Source organism: Trachinotus anak, unplaced genomic scaffold (genome assembly GCF_046630095.1).
Source record: "Trachinotus anak isolate AG129_WGS33_773 ecotype Australia unplaced genomic scaffold, CSIRO_AGI_Tana_v1 ptg000019l, whole genome shotgun sequence".
Lineage (NCBI taxonomy): Eukaryota > Metazoa > Chordata > Actinopteri > Carangiformes > Carangidae > Trachinotus > Trachinotus anak.
The window spans coordinates 9,517,580-9,534,640 of record NW_027273870.1 but is presented as its reverse complement, the minus strand read 5'-3'; the positions used below and the strand labels follow the sequence as shown (position 1 = coordinate 9,534,640).

The 17,061-nt window shown below is 39.3% G+C and overlaps 2 protein-coding genes across 5 annotated transcripts in view; both read right to left on the bottom strand.

The window, feature by feature from the left end:
• Positions 1-967: 967 nt before the first annotated feature.
• On the bottom strand, positions 968-11,342 carry ccdc40 (coiled-coil domain 40 molecular ruler complex subunit). Of its 2 annotated transcripts, none has more exons than XM_071505407.1 (19): positions 11,214-11,342; positions 10,626-10,774; positions 10,188-10,281; positions 9,569-9,702; positions 9,176-9,259; positions 8,500-8,719; positions 7,930-8,087; positions 7,713-7,835; positions 7,483-7,604; positions 6,953-7,196; positions 6,644-6,826; positions 5,253-5,498; positions 4,859-5,072; positions 4,191-4,360; positions 4,009-4,100; positions 3,555-3,675; positions 2,173-2,361; positions 1,938-2,096; positions 968-1,427 (listed from the first exon to the last, which is right to left on the bottom strand). In XM_071505407.1, exons 2-19 carry the CDS (start codon positions 10,767-10,769, stop codon positions 1,176-1,178), a joined length of 2,949 nt encoding a protein of 982 aa, XP_071361508.1. In that variant the 5' UTR covers positions 10,770-10,774; positions 11,214-11,342; the 3' UTR covers positions 968-1,175. The 2 variants fall into 2 exon arrangements, with proteins under 2 accessions (XP_071361508.1, XP_071361509.1); XM_071505408.1 differs by lacking the exon at positions 11,214-11,342 and adding an exon at positions 10,879-11,202.
• A 768-nt stretch (positions 11,343-12,110) lies between these two features.
• The window catches only part of LOC139636039 (testis-expressed protein 2-like), a 31,580-nt gene continuing 26,629 nt past the window's right edge, over positions 12,111-17,061 (bottom strand). For 2 of the 3 annotated variants that reach the window (XM_071503705.1, XM_071503704.1), the window contains 4 exons: positions 16,024-16,137; positions 15,556-15,765; positions 15,016-15,136; positions 12,111-14,244 (listed from right to left, as the gene is read on the bottom strand). In XM_071503705.1, coding sequence (XP_071359806.1) covers positions 14,095-14,244; positions 15,016-15,136; positions 15,556-15,765; positions 16,024-16,137 — 595 coding nt within the window. In that variant the 3' untranslated portion in view covers positions 12,111-14,094. The remainder of the gene's footprint in view (positions 14,245-15,015; positions 15,137-15,555; positions 15,766-16,023; positions 16,138-17,061) is intronic. The other variant, XM_071503707.1, reaches the window with a different exon arrangement.

The following is a 17,061-nucleotide window of genomic DNA, read 5'->3' as shown; positions in this document are numbered from 1 at the left end:
ACATGGTAACACACACACACACACACACACTCCTGTTCTCTTGTGAACAGACTCATCTGCCATTGTCAGCCAGGACAGGTGTAATTATGTCAATAGCAGATAATGAAGATACATCTCTGCCAAGGGTAAATACCCGGGTGCTACCACACAGAAAACTAATACTACAGTTACTAACTTTTTGTATGCTCACAGCAAAGTAACAGAAAGCAAAATGTAATTGCAGAGACATGTAACTTGAGCTGCCACACCACCATCCACAATTTCTCCGACTGTTTTGCGGATTCCATTTCCTTTGTGCATTACATTGTGGGGCACTGGTTTATATAAACAGTACATTCAAAAATTTTATTTCATTCCATTTATAGCAAACTGTCCTTTTGTTTGACCATAATGACAGATGAACTGTATGTTTTTGTGTATGTTTACAAAACCTTTGTGAACAAAATAAGTTGGTGCAGAGTGGCGATTTGTCAGATGTTCTGGACAGCACCGAATATTTCTATTTTGTAGTTTCACTGAGTGTTTGCAGCACATGCATGTCAATCTGTGAATTACCTAAATATTAAACAATTTATATGACTGACACTACAGAATACTGTATTCAAAAAAGGCGCTGTTTCATCCACAGTCAACACAAATAACCCAGCTGAAGCCTCCATGTGCTGTCTGAACTGACCAACACTGATAATTGTGTTTAAAATTGCAAATGAGCCAGTGAACAAGGAAATTAAGCATCTAGGAAGTGTGCTGCTGTCTGGCCTTTTTTCAATAAATGAACAAATGAAAGGTATATGAGCTCAACATAGGCTTATACTGAATGGTTTAGGTTTTTTCTTTGTTACTGATGCATTAACAGCTGACACGCACAACCCTTCATGTATGTTGTTACTCTTTCATCCACTTCAGTAACTTTCCAAACTGGCAGCTAGATTGAAAAAGCCAAACACTCACATGAATAATCTGACTGTTTGTCTTCCAGTTTCATGAGTGTTTATTTTATTACATTGTTTCACAATCATCTTCATTCAAAGCATAACACAATCAAACACCAAAATAAATAACTTCTCACTTATATCTAATCTTTCTTTCTTATCCTAACATCATTTTACTCAATTTCCCTCCCCTGCATTTCTCCTCCTGTATTCACTGCCATGCCTATACTGTCCCCTTCACTCTCAGGATGCCTGCTGATCCGGGGCCTGTGTGCGTGCCGCCAATGCTAACGACAGCCTGCGGAGTGCCCCCTGGTGCTGGGGAAACTCCTCACACACACGGTGCAGGATGGTGGTGGTAGAGTGCACACGCTCCATCTGGCTTTGCAGAGCGGCTCCTACTGACTCGCTGGTGGATAAGGCTTGGTAGCTGCCCTCACACACCCCCTGCAGCTTCTTGGTTCGGCTCTGTAGAGCCACCAGATGGGCTAGGTTCTAGAAGGGAGGGAAAAATAAAGAATTGGTGTGCATATGTTTTATGCTTTCTCTTGTTAGAAAATTTAAAACTGACCACAAAAGCTTAAAAAAAACGAGCAGCTATATCAGGAAATAGTTAGTGGGTGTGGTTTCCATGAGTGGAAACTGTGATGCTCAAGACTGTAAATGTGCAGCCATGTCTACGTGACCGAGAAAAATGCTTTAATAACTGTCACCACACCCCCACTACATCATTAGCATTATTGAACAGTTACTGTCAGAAGACTGAAGGTGCATATTTCAGCTCTGAATGGAGGCTTGACTGACACATACCATCTACTTGGGCAGATTAAACAATGAAGACGATTCTGGATTAGATTTCAAGATAGTGGAGAGTCAGTCACACACACAATACACACACCAGTATAATACAGACTGGCAAAACAACATTTTTAAGCAGAGTTACAGTATATTTAACATGGTAGCATGTATTCATGTGTTGAAGGTTGTACAGTATGTGCTCCTTACCTTGTCTTTGGTATCCTGGAGATTTATGAAGTCGGGTTCAAGGGTGTAGCTGGTGCCGCACAGTCCTATCAGCTGCTGCTTCTGCTGTGCAAGTCTGTCACTCAGACTCACCTGGCTCTTCTGTAGCTCCCTGATCACCTGCTCACACTCTGTCACATGCTGAAGACATGCATACTGCATATAAGACAAGTGAGTTTCAGGTACATATGCAGACATGGAAAATCACGTGTCCTACCTTATGTGTGTCCTGGATCTTGCGCTGCAGGCCCTGAATGAAGCGGTTCAGCTCACCCTTTGTAGTTTGTTTGTGGGAGCTAAGGACCATGGCCTCCCTGCGGAGAACGATCGTCTCCCTCCTTGCCACTGTTGCTTCACTCGCCCTCAGCAGCAGTTCCTGCTGCTTCATCAGCTGGTTGAGTCGCACCTGAGCAGACATACATATACTGAGTGAGAGGACACAAACATTAACACAAGCGCAAAGAACATAAATAAAATTGTAGCTAAATTCAGTAGGTGAGATCAATAAGGTGTTATTATTGATTGCACTTTCTGAATTTACTATTTCTTCTTGTACCTTGTGGTGAAGAAGTTTTAAAAAAACAAAGAAGATGAACAGTGACAGGATATTGAAATATCTTATGTGTTTGCTTTGATTTTGCAGCATTACATAATTCAAAATATGTATGTAGCTTAAAATGGAATATTATACTGACTATTATAGTGACAATAGTTACCAATAGACCAATAGGTGCCAACCCATGGTATAGCTGCTATATGACCAGGAAGAAACCATATGATTTGACTAAAAGGTGAGTAATAATTACACGTTATTTTCAGTGAGTTACTATAATGACCTTGATGTGATGTGTGTCTGCTGCATCTTTCCTCATCACTCTCTGTCAGGACCCCAATAAGAGGAGACTTTTTAAATCTCATTTAGGTCATGAGTATGAGAGGTAATCACTTTGCTAGTTGACTTGTGTGTGCTCCGTTCCTCCTGCTGTTGCTACAAATGAGCTGAGATGAATTAAACACAAAAATATTGAGACTGAGAGGGCTTGAGGGTTTTTTACAGAAGTGATGTGGGGGATGTGTGGCACAACCCAACATCTGACCTTGAGGCTGGAGCCTTCATTTCACTTGTGATACTGTCTCTGTTGACTTGTTGACGCCAATATCTAAATGGAGAGGGCCAGCCATTTGAACCCCTGTTTTAGTGTCAGGATTTATTGTACCTCTCAATCTGTTGAATTTCATTACAGCACAAATACTGTAATTACAAAAATATTTGCAATGTGTTTTTATTCACTAAGTGTGTTTAAATTGTTGATCACATAGCTTTAAATTACAGGAGAGGTGACAGATTAACCAAGGATGTATCAGATACTAGTGCTGAGAGATGTTGAAGGCACATTTCTATATTCAGTTCTCTTAAAATACTATCTATCTATCTATCTATCTATCTATCTATCTATCTATCTATCTATCTATCTATCTATCTATCTTTACTGCATATTTACCGCATCAAAGGCAAACAGCTGGATAACAACTCAGTATTATAGTTTATTGTTTACTGTTATCATCCGTATATAATCTTATGACGTCCACTGTGTTTACCTCCATACGGTGTATCTCAGCCTTCATCACCTGGATGTCTCCCTGGCCCACCTCAGAGTCCACAGCTGCACGAGTCTCTTTTACAAGCTGGGTCTTCTTCTCCCACAGCATGATCTGCCGCCTGCAGGACACATGCAAGCACAATAAGGGATGCTGACATGAGCTGTCAATGACTGAATGATTTCAATCCAACATGTATGTATTAATTATTGGAAAAATGTCTTGATATTCATGAATCAGTATATTTAAAACTTATCTCATCTCTCTAGATATCACTCTAGATATCATTCTAAAATTAGCTATGTATTAGAGCAATATATGGTCATCAATTTTTTGCATAAAGTTATATATTATTATAATTTTTCACTGTTACATATCTCATAAATTAATAATTTGTCTGGTTGATTGGAATGAAGACATAAATATTAACTCAAAAAATGAATATGTGACTGACTCAGCTTCCACCAGACTGTTGAGGAGTCTCTCTTTTTCCTCCTGGGTCTTCTCGTGTTTCATCTGCATCTCAATTGACTCCCGCTCTGCCTCCTGAACACATTGTATCACATTTAATAATTGTTTACTCATAAAACTGCAGAATATAACAAACTTAATGATGATTTAAAAACCAAGCCATGCCTTCAGTCTGTGAAGATAATCTGTCTCTATCAGTGCATTCTCCTGCTCCAGCGCCTGGCTGAGCTGGCCATTCTTACTGAGCAGGGTGTTGAGCTTCAGCAAGTCTCCCATCAGCATCTTCACATTCTTCTCCATCTCTGTGTGCTCTTGGTGCTCTGCTCCAATCTGACCTGGTGGGGTTGGAGTTGGTGTCGAAGGTGTTGAGTATGAGTGCAAATGGAAATGTCCAGGTTGACTTTAGTACGTGCAACTGTTTTTTCTATAAAAACTGTTTTTATCCATAGACCGATGGACGTAGTGTCTGTGATGCTATAAAGATCTAAACTGGTTTTTGTACCAGGCTGTGTTTATTTCTGTTGTAAAGCCGGGCATTTTAACATGGGAGTTTACAGGGATTCGGGGACTCACTTTTGGAGCCAGCCTCAAGCGGCCATTCAAAGAACTGCAGTTTTTGGCACTTCCCACTTTGCTTCATTTTTCTGAAACTGTTTTTATCAGATGCTGATATTTCTAAATACTTAAAACTTCACAAATGCTTACATTCTCAGACATGCTGTTTACTAGCTCAGGATCACTAGAATCATATTTATAACTGACTGACAACTGACTTTTGCTGACTGTTTACCTATTTGTGCATGTGTGTGCTTCTTTATGACAACATTACGTACTCTCCAAGCGAATTTTCTTCTGCTGCATGCCAGTGTACTCTGTCTGCAGTTTGACCATGTTCTTGCTGTTGGCCTGTATCTCCTGGGTCAGTCCTACTAGAATGCCCTGCTGTTTCATCCAGAGCTGCTGGTCACTCTTGATATTCACTGCCAGCTCCTCAATCTGAGCCATCAATGCCTCTACCTTGATCTGAAGAGGACTCAGCTCTTCATGCTGCGAATGGAGGCACAGAATCACAAAGGCAGGATGTAATTTTTAGTGCATATCTGATTGTAAAGATTGTTTCTAGTGCACCTAGATAGCTATTATATTAAAAATTCAAAAAACTTTTCATTGATTAATCAACATAAACAACAGACAACCAGGGATCATCTCTTCCCCAGAATCTCTCACCCCAGTATTGGCTGCGATTTGACAGATCTTTCTATTGTAGTTTGTGATGGTGGCCTGCCTCTGCCCAATGAGTGTAATGATGGAAGAAATCTTAGCCTGGTTGGATGTGAGTAACTTGTTGTATTTTGCGATCTCCCCATCTAGGGCTTCCTGAGTGAGGGCCAGGCTGTCCAGATGTTGGCCGACCTCACTGCTTTCCAGTCCCACCTTCATCACCTCATTCTCCAGCTTCCACAGCTGAGAGGTCTAAAGGGGAAAAAGAGACAATGAATGAGACAAAAATGTATTGTTATCCTCAGTGTATTGTACGTGTGTGGTGTTGTTTTTGTAATCTAGCTTGTGTTTTGCATTATTGTATCCTCTTCGCTACTTAATTTCTACTGCTCTTCATGGCCTGCTACATAATAAAGGGGGCCTCCACTGCCCAGAGAAAAATTTTGCTATATTTTCTTTGTCTCACAGAAATAAATCAGCTGTTTTTCCTAACCTGTTTCTTCTAAACTCATGCTTAGGAGAAATAAACAGCAAAGAATAGATCAAGATCTGAGAATTCAATTGTGTCCAGTTTCAGAATAACAGGAGAAACACAAGAAAAGCAGGAGATCTCATACTGTGCTTACAGGCTTTCATTTGATCACAATCACAATTTCAGGTGTTGTGCAGGCTCATTTATAAGCCATTCACGTTTCTTTGGAATCTCATTGTTGTCTTAAGAGCTGATTATTTCAGACAAGTACAAATTTAAAGCAGTTTAAAAAAAAAAAAAAATTTCTTAAGAGTTGAGATTAAATGTAAAAATGGTCAAAATCTTACAGTGATCTTAAATTGAGGTCAATTGTGTCTTGGAGAAACAGGCTGGAGGAAGAAGAGATCTTATTTTTGAATATTCCTTTCCTCCGAGTGATTTTTACACATGAAGTAGACTTTACCTGTCAGAAATACTTCTCCTCACCATGTTAAACTGTTTTATAATGTGTTCTGTGGCTCTGAATGTAAGACATAACCCTGGTGATGCTGGGGGTTGTTGTTTTAAAAAAGTGGGTATGCAGGAGGCATACCCTTATTAAAGAAGCTATTGAGTTTCACTATGGTAAATGTAGGACCCATCTTTTTTGTGTTGGAGCTATACTAGGAAAAGTCAGGACATCTCAGCCTCTACTGTCTCAATTTTGACAATTCTTTTTTGTCTCTCTCTTGTGAGTTTCACAGCTTATGTGTAATACTAAATCACTCAAATACCCCTTTTAACTAAAACAGCCCAGTTTGAAATTGAAGGTATAAATATATTGTATATTAAATAATAAAATAATGATAATGACAATATAATTAAAGAGTATATGGAAGGAGTCTCTTCTGGATGCTTTGTCTATTTTTCTAAATTCCATCTTTACCTTTTCTTTCTTGAGTGCGGTTATCTTGCTGGTGAGACGTTGGGAGTACTTGGCAGCCTTATTGTGTGTGAGCTTCTGCTGCATGTGGGTCATGATCTTGTCTTCCAACTCCAGATGCACAGTACTTTCTTTCTCCAACTGCCTCCTCTGATCGTTCACTTCAGCCTGGAGGGTGCTGGTTTCCTAGCATGATGTAGAAATGGGAAAAGAAAGAAAACAATAATCAGTGTGTCACATAGTCACAGGGGAGGGTAGGGGGATGATGTGACAAACAATCTCTGAACGAACAAAGAAGCCTTTCCCCTCTACCTTCGTGATCCTGGCGAGGCTGCGCTCTGTCTCCCTCAGAGTGCGGAGGCTGGTGCTGTAGTGGGCCTGCAGGGCCTCTTGCTGGGCCTGCTTCTGACTAATCAGCTTTTTGGAGGTGGTTACATCCATCTGAGACCAGTTCAGCTGCAAAGTGAGCGTCTCATTTAGCTCCTGCTCTTCAGTGATGGATTTCTTGTAGCCTTCAATTTCTCTGTCCAGTAAGATCGCTTGGTGCTCGACTTCACTGAGAAAAACATGTACAGCAGAAAGGAATAAGTGAATGCAAAGCTTTCATTTTAATATTTGCCACCTTTCCATTTAAATCTCAGGTCATTAATATTACTGTTTGTCCTTCATATATGGAGTATATTATAGATATTTCCTATATCTGCATATGCTGAAAGGAATGGAAATCTACATGTCTCCAGTAGGGACATTGATAGTCACATGTACGTTTGAAATGCATTAGCCCATTTAAAGTAGATCAGTAGAATATTAAAAATCAGCCCCTCCCTTGGCCAAGTTCTCACCGCACGGCCTCCTGCATCGCACTGAAGGCCTCATCTCGTCTCCTCATGCCCAATAGGCTGCTGTTCCACTGCTGTAGCAGCTGTTTACGCACCATCACCAGAGACTCCATTTCCATCTCAGCCTGCACACAGACACAAACATGACTGGATATATATCTGGACCAATTAGAAGGTTCAACAGATAAAAAATATGTACAGGTATATACTGCCTTATGTCATACTATAGTTACCTCAGAATGGGCTTCTTTGGCTGCCTGTGTCTCCTCTGCTTGAGCACTAGCCTGGGCCTCATACATGGCTATCTGCTGCATCAGCCTCTCCATGTCCTTTGTTAGACGCTCCACATACAAATCCTGGTAACAGTAGAATATTTCAATAGCAGAAAATGAATCAAGGCCTAATACAGTCAAAATGTTTTTTTAATGTGTCTGAATTCATCCTGTCCACCTGCTTTAATTTCTGCTCTTCGGCCTGGTCCTTCTCAGCTCCCGCTTTGCGTCTAGCATTCTTCATGGCTTTGACATTAGAATGCAGATCTTCACTGACTCCTTGTGTGAAGACGAGTTGCAGCGTCAGGTTGTCAATCTCCGCCTGTAATTGGGACACTATGGAGAAGATACACAGGGGTCAAAATGAACACAATGTCTCAAATTTGTAGTTTGGAAACATGGACTAACACTAATTCTGTCTTACTGTTGTTGAAAAAGTACTGTTTGTCCACTGGACCTAACCAGTTTTCAATCCGTCTAAATTTATTTAATTTAATGAATGGATTTAGGCTTTATGTTGCAGTTTGAACTGACATAAGATCAAATGACATTGCTCTAAAATCTTGATCCATGTGTTTCAATCCACACGGCTTCTACAAAGACGATCAAATTCTGAAGCCGTATCACTTTTCAGAGGATTGTGTTTCCATCATAAACACAATACGGTTAGTTACAGTAAATCCAACTCCAAATTAAGAATGAATTTGCTTGACCAAGACAAGACCACAAAATGGCACAGCTCCCTCACCACTGGCTTTGGCTTTGTTGCACTGGCTGCTAGTACTGGAACAGTGACTCTTTGTTGCCTCCAGTTGATCCCGTGCCTGTCGATGTTTGTCTTCAGCCTGTGCCTTGGTCTGATGACGGTCATCCAGCCTGGTATAGAGTTTGGCCAGCTGATCCTGAATATCATAGATCTCACAACCTATCTGCTGTATGTGGCTGGCATCTGCCTTCTCTATTGCCAGCTGCAACAGTGGGAGAGACAGCACAGACAGGAATCAGAGGAATTTCACAGTCTCAAGAAGTCTCTGTTTTATTCTGGTTTTCTTTTGTCTTGCACACATTCTTTGTCAGAGATACTTCCAGTTGCAGTTATAGAAGATTGGTTAATCAGCGTTTTCATTTTTATTCTTTACAATGTGCCCATTTGCTACACAAATCCAAATAATATATAAAAAAAAGAAATTTAAAAAAAAGTGCAAAAAAATTTCTATATAGGGCAACAGCACCATCTTGTGGACATACTGAGACCCTATAGGTATCAAGTCAGGAAAGTTTTACCTGCATGTGCATGTGCATTACATGTTGTTTGCTTCTGCATGTGTATATCTGTGTATGTGAGAACTAATAGATCCAAGATGAGGAAAAAAATCCAGACGGAAGATGTGAAAATATTTGTTGTTGGCAGAAAAGTAGACAACCTTTTCCTTCAGTCCCAGGTTGATCCTCTCCAGCTGCTTCCTCAGCTGGCTGTTCAGAGCCGCTTGCTGTCTTCTGACCAGGGGCTGCCAACAGAGCAAAGGTTATCAGTGACATGAAAGTGGAATGCAAGATATCTAGTACAATGTTTATAAACTAACTGTGCTACAGATGTCTATGGATTGAGGCAACTTTATCTCTTATGCACCATAATAGTTTTTGGAGGGCTGTGCTGATAACTTACTTGTAAATGCTACCAATGCACTTAATAACATAATATACTTGGAACACAGATGAGACACTGATAACCATTATTCTCCTTAAGGACCAGTAATACAAAATCTATTCATCAAATAAATACTGATCGCATTAATATTGAAGGAGAAGCTACATACATGTTCAGGATCAAGAACAATGAACTCCTCCTCTTCCTCATCCTCTGGGAGTGGCTGCTGAGCCTCCATGTCTTCTGATGTGTGAAGGTTTGAGAAGTGAGGAATCACTGGCACCTGAGCAACATTGTGTTGCACTGACACACAGAAAATTGAAGTCATCATTTAATCAATTGACAAATTAAGATGTGAAAAATGATACATACTGCTGAGTGACATTGAACTTGTGAACATGTACTTGACTGTGTCTTCTAAATGGATATATTTCTGTTTTGTTTTTGTCTATACTTTTGTTTTATTGTTATTCTCTTCTATGTGTTTGATGAAAATATTGTGAGGAACAATAAAGTTTAAGTTAACAAAGGCACTGTAATCTTAGGCACAGTATCTTGCCCTAGGACAATAAAGTTTCCTGTCCTCAATCGAAATTACTAAAAGGTAGTAATGGGCCTTTGAACTAATGGATCCTAAGCAAACCAGCCTAAATTAGCTTTTTTACATACTGACCTACTATATGTGATTCACAACAGTATACAATAAATGTTATTGTATTGAACTGTGTTGATACTGTGCTGCTTTGTACTGAATTATAAATCACCAACAAGGTTAGCATGTGACAGACCTGAATTTGTGGCCACAGGGGAGTCTTCATCAGCACCACTAAGGTCAGGGTGAGGCTGAGGGGCAGAGTCGTCAGGCTCTGGTCCTGTCTGATCCTGTAAGCCAGATTGAGATACAGACAGAAAGCATGCACAAAGCTTCTTGATACTGATTATGATTTAGACATTTTATATTGTTAGACACACAATCTAGACTTTTACAGTAGGTGGCAATTGTTGTCCAATAGGACGACATAACACTGTATGCAATTGGCTTGAGCTCCTTGTTAATTATATTTTGTGTAGCCTATATAACAGTAAAGACTACAAGTGTAGATATTACAACATCTGGACAAAAGAAGAAACAAATATCCCCATGTCCTCATAGGGACCTGATTAAGAAGTAAAAGAGATGAAGTTAAACAAAAAAGAAAAAAAAAAAGATTCCTCAAATAGCATACCTCAGGTGGGACAGTCGCTCCCCAATACTCTGCTGCTTCATCAAGTCCTTCCTGTAGCTTGGTGTCTACTTCATCTTGGTTGGACGTTCCCTTCTCCCAGCCTCCCCCTCCTCCCTCACCTCTCTCACCTTCAGCGCTCTGCATTGGGCCTGTGATGACAAACAAGTGGTCTTAAGGTAGTTACGTTAGCATATGTGCATCTTAATGTGGAGTTTTCTCCAACAGTTTCTGCGTAACAAATACATAGACGTACTTCGCTTGCGCTATATATATATATTTTTAATCTTAGTTAGCTTTCCTCACAAAAACACAAACCCATCGACGCCACTATTAACGAAAACATTTCCCAAGGTTAGCTTAGCGGTAACTTGTTAGTAAAGGACCAAGATTAGTAGCCTGAGCATAGTTAGCGGTCAATGGAGCAAGGGCTAAAGGTTGAGGAAAACCAAACCCTTAACTACAATAGTGGGCAGCTAACCTTTTCTATTGAACAAATTAAATAAGTACAGCGCATTTCTGAATAATCTTATAGCAACAATTTCCTTTAATTCTGAAAGCTAAAAAGCTAAAAAGCTATCCTTTACTTACCACCCACTGGCAGGGATAAACCACTTCACTAACGTTGCTAAGCAACCGTAAACTTCCGTTGGAGGAGGCGGCACGGTGATCATCATGCCGACGGGAGCATCCTATCGATCATCCTACCACGATTTGCGTGTGTGACAGAAGTATGTGTGAGTGTGTGTGAGTGTGTGTGTGTGTGTGTGTGTGGCCGCATATTTTTGGCCTGTAAGGTAATAATAAAAAAATTGCCATTAGTCATTGACACGGCTCTCATTCTTTAGGCTCATCAAGGCCTCATCCATTTCCTTTAGTGTCTAATTCAAGGCCACATACCAGATGAATCTCATGCAAGAGACGATTGTGGGTTGTTTTTGTACTTGACTTGAATAATTTCAGACAGACATGGATGGCAGAGTTATAGAAATAGAGCTATAGATTACTGCAATGTAACTGAATAGCTTCAGGTCATAAACAATGCCAAGGGAATTGGAGCTGTCATTGTGGTCGATGGAAGATATCCTGACAGCACTGTTAATATTGCTAGTGAAAGATTCAGATTTTACATAAAAAGTCAAAAGCATTGTCCTAAACTACCTAACATTATATTAATGCATTAGTAGTCATAATGCACGATAATGTAAAAGTGACAGGAGCCATTCTTCTTCTAATGAATTCTTAATATTAAGTTCATATTGTTGCTCGTACTGAAGCACTTTTACTCAAGTAAGAGCTGTGAATGTAAGACTTTTACTTGTAGTATCTTTACATACTGATTGATTACTTCATCCACCACTATAAATAAGTTTAAAATATATTAGTGTGATAAGATTGTTAATAAATGGCATCTGCCTACACCCTTTGCTAGAAAAAGCTTTATTTCAATCTAGAGTAAATAAATAAATAAATACATAGCAGGCAAGATTCGTGTCAACACTTCACAAATTTATCATGAGAAAACACAAAATCTGAAGCAACAGCAAACAGAAAGGCTTTCATTGACAGAGATTTATTTTGCTCTATAAATAAGGCAGATGCACATAATCACTGAATTTGGCCTTAAAATTACATTTAAATTTTAAAAAGTCATTAATAATTCACAGATACAAATCATAACATTATCTTCATATATCCTCAAAAATCTTATGTCATTCTGTTTATTCCAAAGATGTAGACAAAAAAATACAACCATAGCCCACCTCATGTAGTCATTCAAAACACATACTTAACATAAAGTAACCAAGGCATAACAGGAAAGACAATAACACCAAAAAAAAACAAAAAAAACAAAAAGATGTTACAGTGCTAAGAGAAAAAAATGAAAACTAAGTAAGAATTCCTGTAAACATGTTAATGCAGAGATTGTAGCATATTTGTAAATATTACCCACAATGCTATATCAATACAGGAAGCGTACCTTTAAGCAGAGAGATATCTGGCACCATAGGCCTAATTGAGGGACTTTGGTTAAGATTAGAAAGATAGTTAAAAAAAAGGTATTCTCAGAAAGGGAACCTGTAAATGAGACTTTACATTCTTGGCAATAGATGCTCTACTACATAGTATGTACCTTAACTTCAGTGTTGATCCCTACATTGTGTGTCTTTCTACATATAGTATGGCGGGTAGAGCCTTTTTAAAGCACTTTCACATCATCATCAACATTAACACCATTAAAGTATAAACGATGAATAGTAAAATACACCACCTGGTGCTCCTTAAACATTATGATTGAATGACACATCTGGAAAAAGATATGCAAGATGAGATAGTGTTTATCATGAGAAAACAGAAAAATGAATTTCACTTGTATTTGTGCAATAATTTGCATACCCCAGTAAAAATGTTACTGGATAAAAACTATTACATACATAAAAAAAACCCAAAACGATCCGTACATACATTCAATAGACGTGTTAGAGGCCTCATACTTCTCATCAGACATACACTTTAATATAATATCTTTACAAAATCATACTAAAGTTTGTGTAGTGTTTCTATCATTGCACTTATTGGGTTTGTGTATTTGTCATTAGTATGGAATTTACATAGTGAATGACAATTTTTCTACATAATGCACGTCTACTCTTGAGCATGATTTCCAAAAAGACATGGATAACCACATCATTGGCATAGAAAGAGGGGTTTGGCAAATGAATGTGGTGTTCGGGGTGTGGTCACAGCACAAATAAATACTGTTAGTTAACACCTGATCAAAAACCGCTCGCATAAAGCCACTTAAAGGGTTAATGTTTTATGGTAAATCAACATAACATCAAGTATCTGAGCTTTTCCAATACACTTTATTTACCTGCCTACATTTAATTCTTGACAATGGAAACTCTCCTTCACATGCTGCTCATTCACTATGAAACACCTGTAGTTTCAACATACTATCATACTGTAAAACGCTACTTTCTGTATTTCTACAATAAAAAGGGGGCTACCATGCTCTATCTCACTCTCAAGCCTTCACTGAAACTTGTCATCTACGGGCTGTAAGGTATCTGGTGAATGCTCCAACATCAATATTCATAAGACATTATAAAGTTAAATATCTCTATCCCCATATATTAACTTAAACCAACCCCAATTCTGAGCCAAACATGACTCTCTTCACATTAGTGCCTATTCAATAGGTTCTTACTGTTATATAAATCCTTCAAAGACAAATCACCTTTTCCTCTGGCATCATAAATACTACTGAACAGAGCAGCAAGCAACAGTTTGTCTTTACTGTTTGGTTGGTCAACTCTACCTTCTTCCTTTAAACTTCTCCTCTATGGCAAGTGAGAGACCCACTCACTACAGGAATGTGTTTGTATTACAGTCGTGTACGACCCATTGACTTTGGCTCCAGTTCCCATTTTGAGGCTTCATAAGCTCGAGGAAATACTGTAAACATTCTTCATGGCTGGCTGGAGCTGTCCCTCTCTGGCTGGGAAGGTTCTGGGTCCACTGCTGGAGCAACAAATGGTCCGCCAGCTGTGCGCGGGTCCATGGCAGAGTGCATGATAGTGAGCCACACATCGTCCATGTTTGGCATTACAAAGATTTTCTAATAGAGGAGAAAAAGAATGAGGGAGGGACAGTGAGTGGTCAAACAATTTTTTTAAACTATTTTTTACCAATGCAAACTGCATTTAAAACAAGTTGTAAGCACTAACAACGGAGATCCTACAATAGTGAAATCTGAGGTTAAACAAGTTTCACAAACGTGGTTCAGATTTATGCAGTTCTGAGGAACTGTACTGTAAGTGCATTTGGAGCTGAATGTAACTGACCTATCCCTCTAAGTCTAAATCCACACTAATGTATTTTAGTTTTGAAACAATAACGATCACCACCCAGACAAGAGCTTTAGCTCCCTATTACAAACAATCTCTGAAAATGCTAACACACCTGAAAATGTAAATCACATGACCATGGATGTACACTGGGCATGTGCGTGCCGGAGTAAACAGGAAGCAGATGATTATTTTGCAGTTGGTTAGTTGCAGAAATTACTATGAATGAGGAACAGTGAAGACAGTTGTAAGTTTATAAAATGCAGAATTTAACTCCACAGCAGCCTCTTAGCAAAGACAACGAAGTCAGTAATGCTTGTAATTCATTATCCATGTTGTATTTACCCCTGGTGGTTGAGGCTGATGAGACCCAATCAGGGAGCGGGCATGGGTGTCTATGTTATTGTTTCCAAAAGTCTGTTTTAGGTGCTCGAACACTCTGGAATAGTGTGGCACCAGGCCTTTCAAAACTAAAACATATTGGTGTGGATGGAGCCTAAGTCTCTGAAATGTAAAAAGTGAAATGTAATGTTTATCGGTACCTGGAATTCCTGGTCCAGTTTTTTCTCTATCCAGTCTGTGACATGAGCCAGAGTGACTTCTCTTTCTCCCAGTTTGGGTCGAGCCTTCAGTTCCAGGTGAGGCGGTGTCCTAAAGCCATACCTGCAAGAGAGGAACAGCAACATAATCAACCATGTTCCCCATTTAATAACTGAGAAACGAACAAATGGTGGCAGCACAGAGTATAATTATGCACTTGTAGAGGGCAGTGATGCACTGAATATCAAGTTTATATGTCAAGTGCTTAATTTAATTTTCTCAATAGAACATACAGTTTAAAGTTAGAATGAGTTTCAGGTGTCTTTTAACGAAGTCAGTGTTGCCATGAGAGAGGAAATTGGTTAATTAGGGGGCATCTGAAGACCATTGTTATCAACAGACTCGCCTGTGTTTTCCAGGCTGTGGGAAAGTTTCATGTCTAAGGAAGATGTGATCATTTGTCACTCTGACAAACATGGAAACACACTATACACAGCATTCCACACATAACGCAGGAGGAAAACAACACTTTCTTCACATACCATATCCTGTCAGTGGGTGGAGGGGGTATGTTGACAGCCAGTATTCCCTGGAGTTCCTGCACCTCTACAGTGAGCAGGAGGGGTGTGTTGGACACTTCCTCCATCTTCTTTTTGATGAACTCTGTCTCTGTGGCCTTCTGGAAATATTTGGACTTAGTGATCTTATCCACGAAACGCATGATCTTGCTTGGCTTGTGGCCTCCAACAAAGCTGTGTTCAGCAAAAGGAGGGTTAGGGTTACAATCACATACAAATCATATATATATATATATATATATATTTTTGTGTGTGTGTGTGTGTGTGTGTGTGTGTGTGTGTGTGTGTATATTGTTTAATGATTGACTCATTTTCTTAAATAAATATTACAATTTCTTTCACGTTAAAAACAAGTTTAAAACTAGTAACCTTTTTTGTGATTATGAATTAGGTGAGCAGTGATACAAAGAATGTATATAAACTTGTTCTCACCCCTCGGCTCCAGCAGAGTCATTAGAGATGTCTGAGGAGTCTTCCTCATCTGATGAGCCTGCACTAGATGACTCTTCATCACTATCAGCCAGGCAGTAAGTCCGCAGCCTGTATCTGGAAACACAAATGGATTTAGGGTGAGAACACACACACACACACACACACACACACACACACACACACACACACACACACACACACACACACACACACACACACACACACACACACACAAATCTACACCCATGCACTAATACATGCACATGGAAACACAGTTTCATTGCTCTTAGTAGCTGAATTCTACACTACCAATAGAACAAGACACAAACGAAGTGAATCAGTGGCAAATGCAAGTGTTAAGAACTACAAGTGTCTCTGTGTTTTGAACTTTCAGATGTTATTTGATATGAAACTGGATCTATACTTGTTTCCTTATGAGCACTAGCAAAAATGGACCACTTCTCATTTTCTGGCAGCCGTTCTAGTCCTGAGAGGTAGATGCTCTACATGCACACTTAATTTAAGGGACGCCCCAGTTCAATGTGCCACATCAACAGTGTCATAAAATTCAGCCACAGGGGACTAATGGTTGAGCTTTATTGCCACAGTAATCCATGTCCTCATGTTACCTACCTGGATTAGTTCCATGCAGTGAGGTAGGAATATTTTAAATTTGGTATTCAGTGGTACTCAGTATCTGCACATACTCAGTATCAGAATCAGAATCAGGAGAGAAAAAGTTTGATTGGTGCATCTCCACAGTATTTACCCTGACATATATTAACATGTTATGTTCCTCTTCATTGCTGAGAATGGATTTAGGAGATGAAAAGAGCCAAAAACATTCAAAAAGTAATGAATAGTTAGGTAGATGTTACTGCGAACTGAGACAAACCCTGAAACTATAGACACACAAAGCTAGAAAATGAGAGTTGAGACGATTGTTGAAAATTAAGCAGCACTCACCAGGTAGAATTCAGCATAAAAGTAGAATCCAGAGAGCACAGAGGGAACAACAGTGAAAAGAAAGGAGCAGAT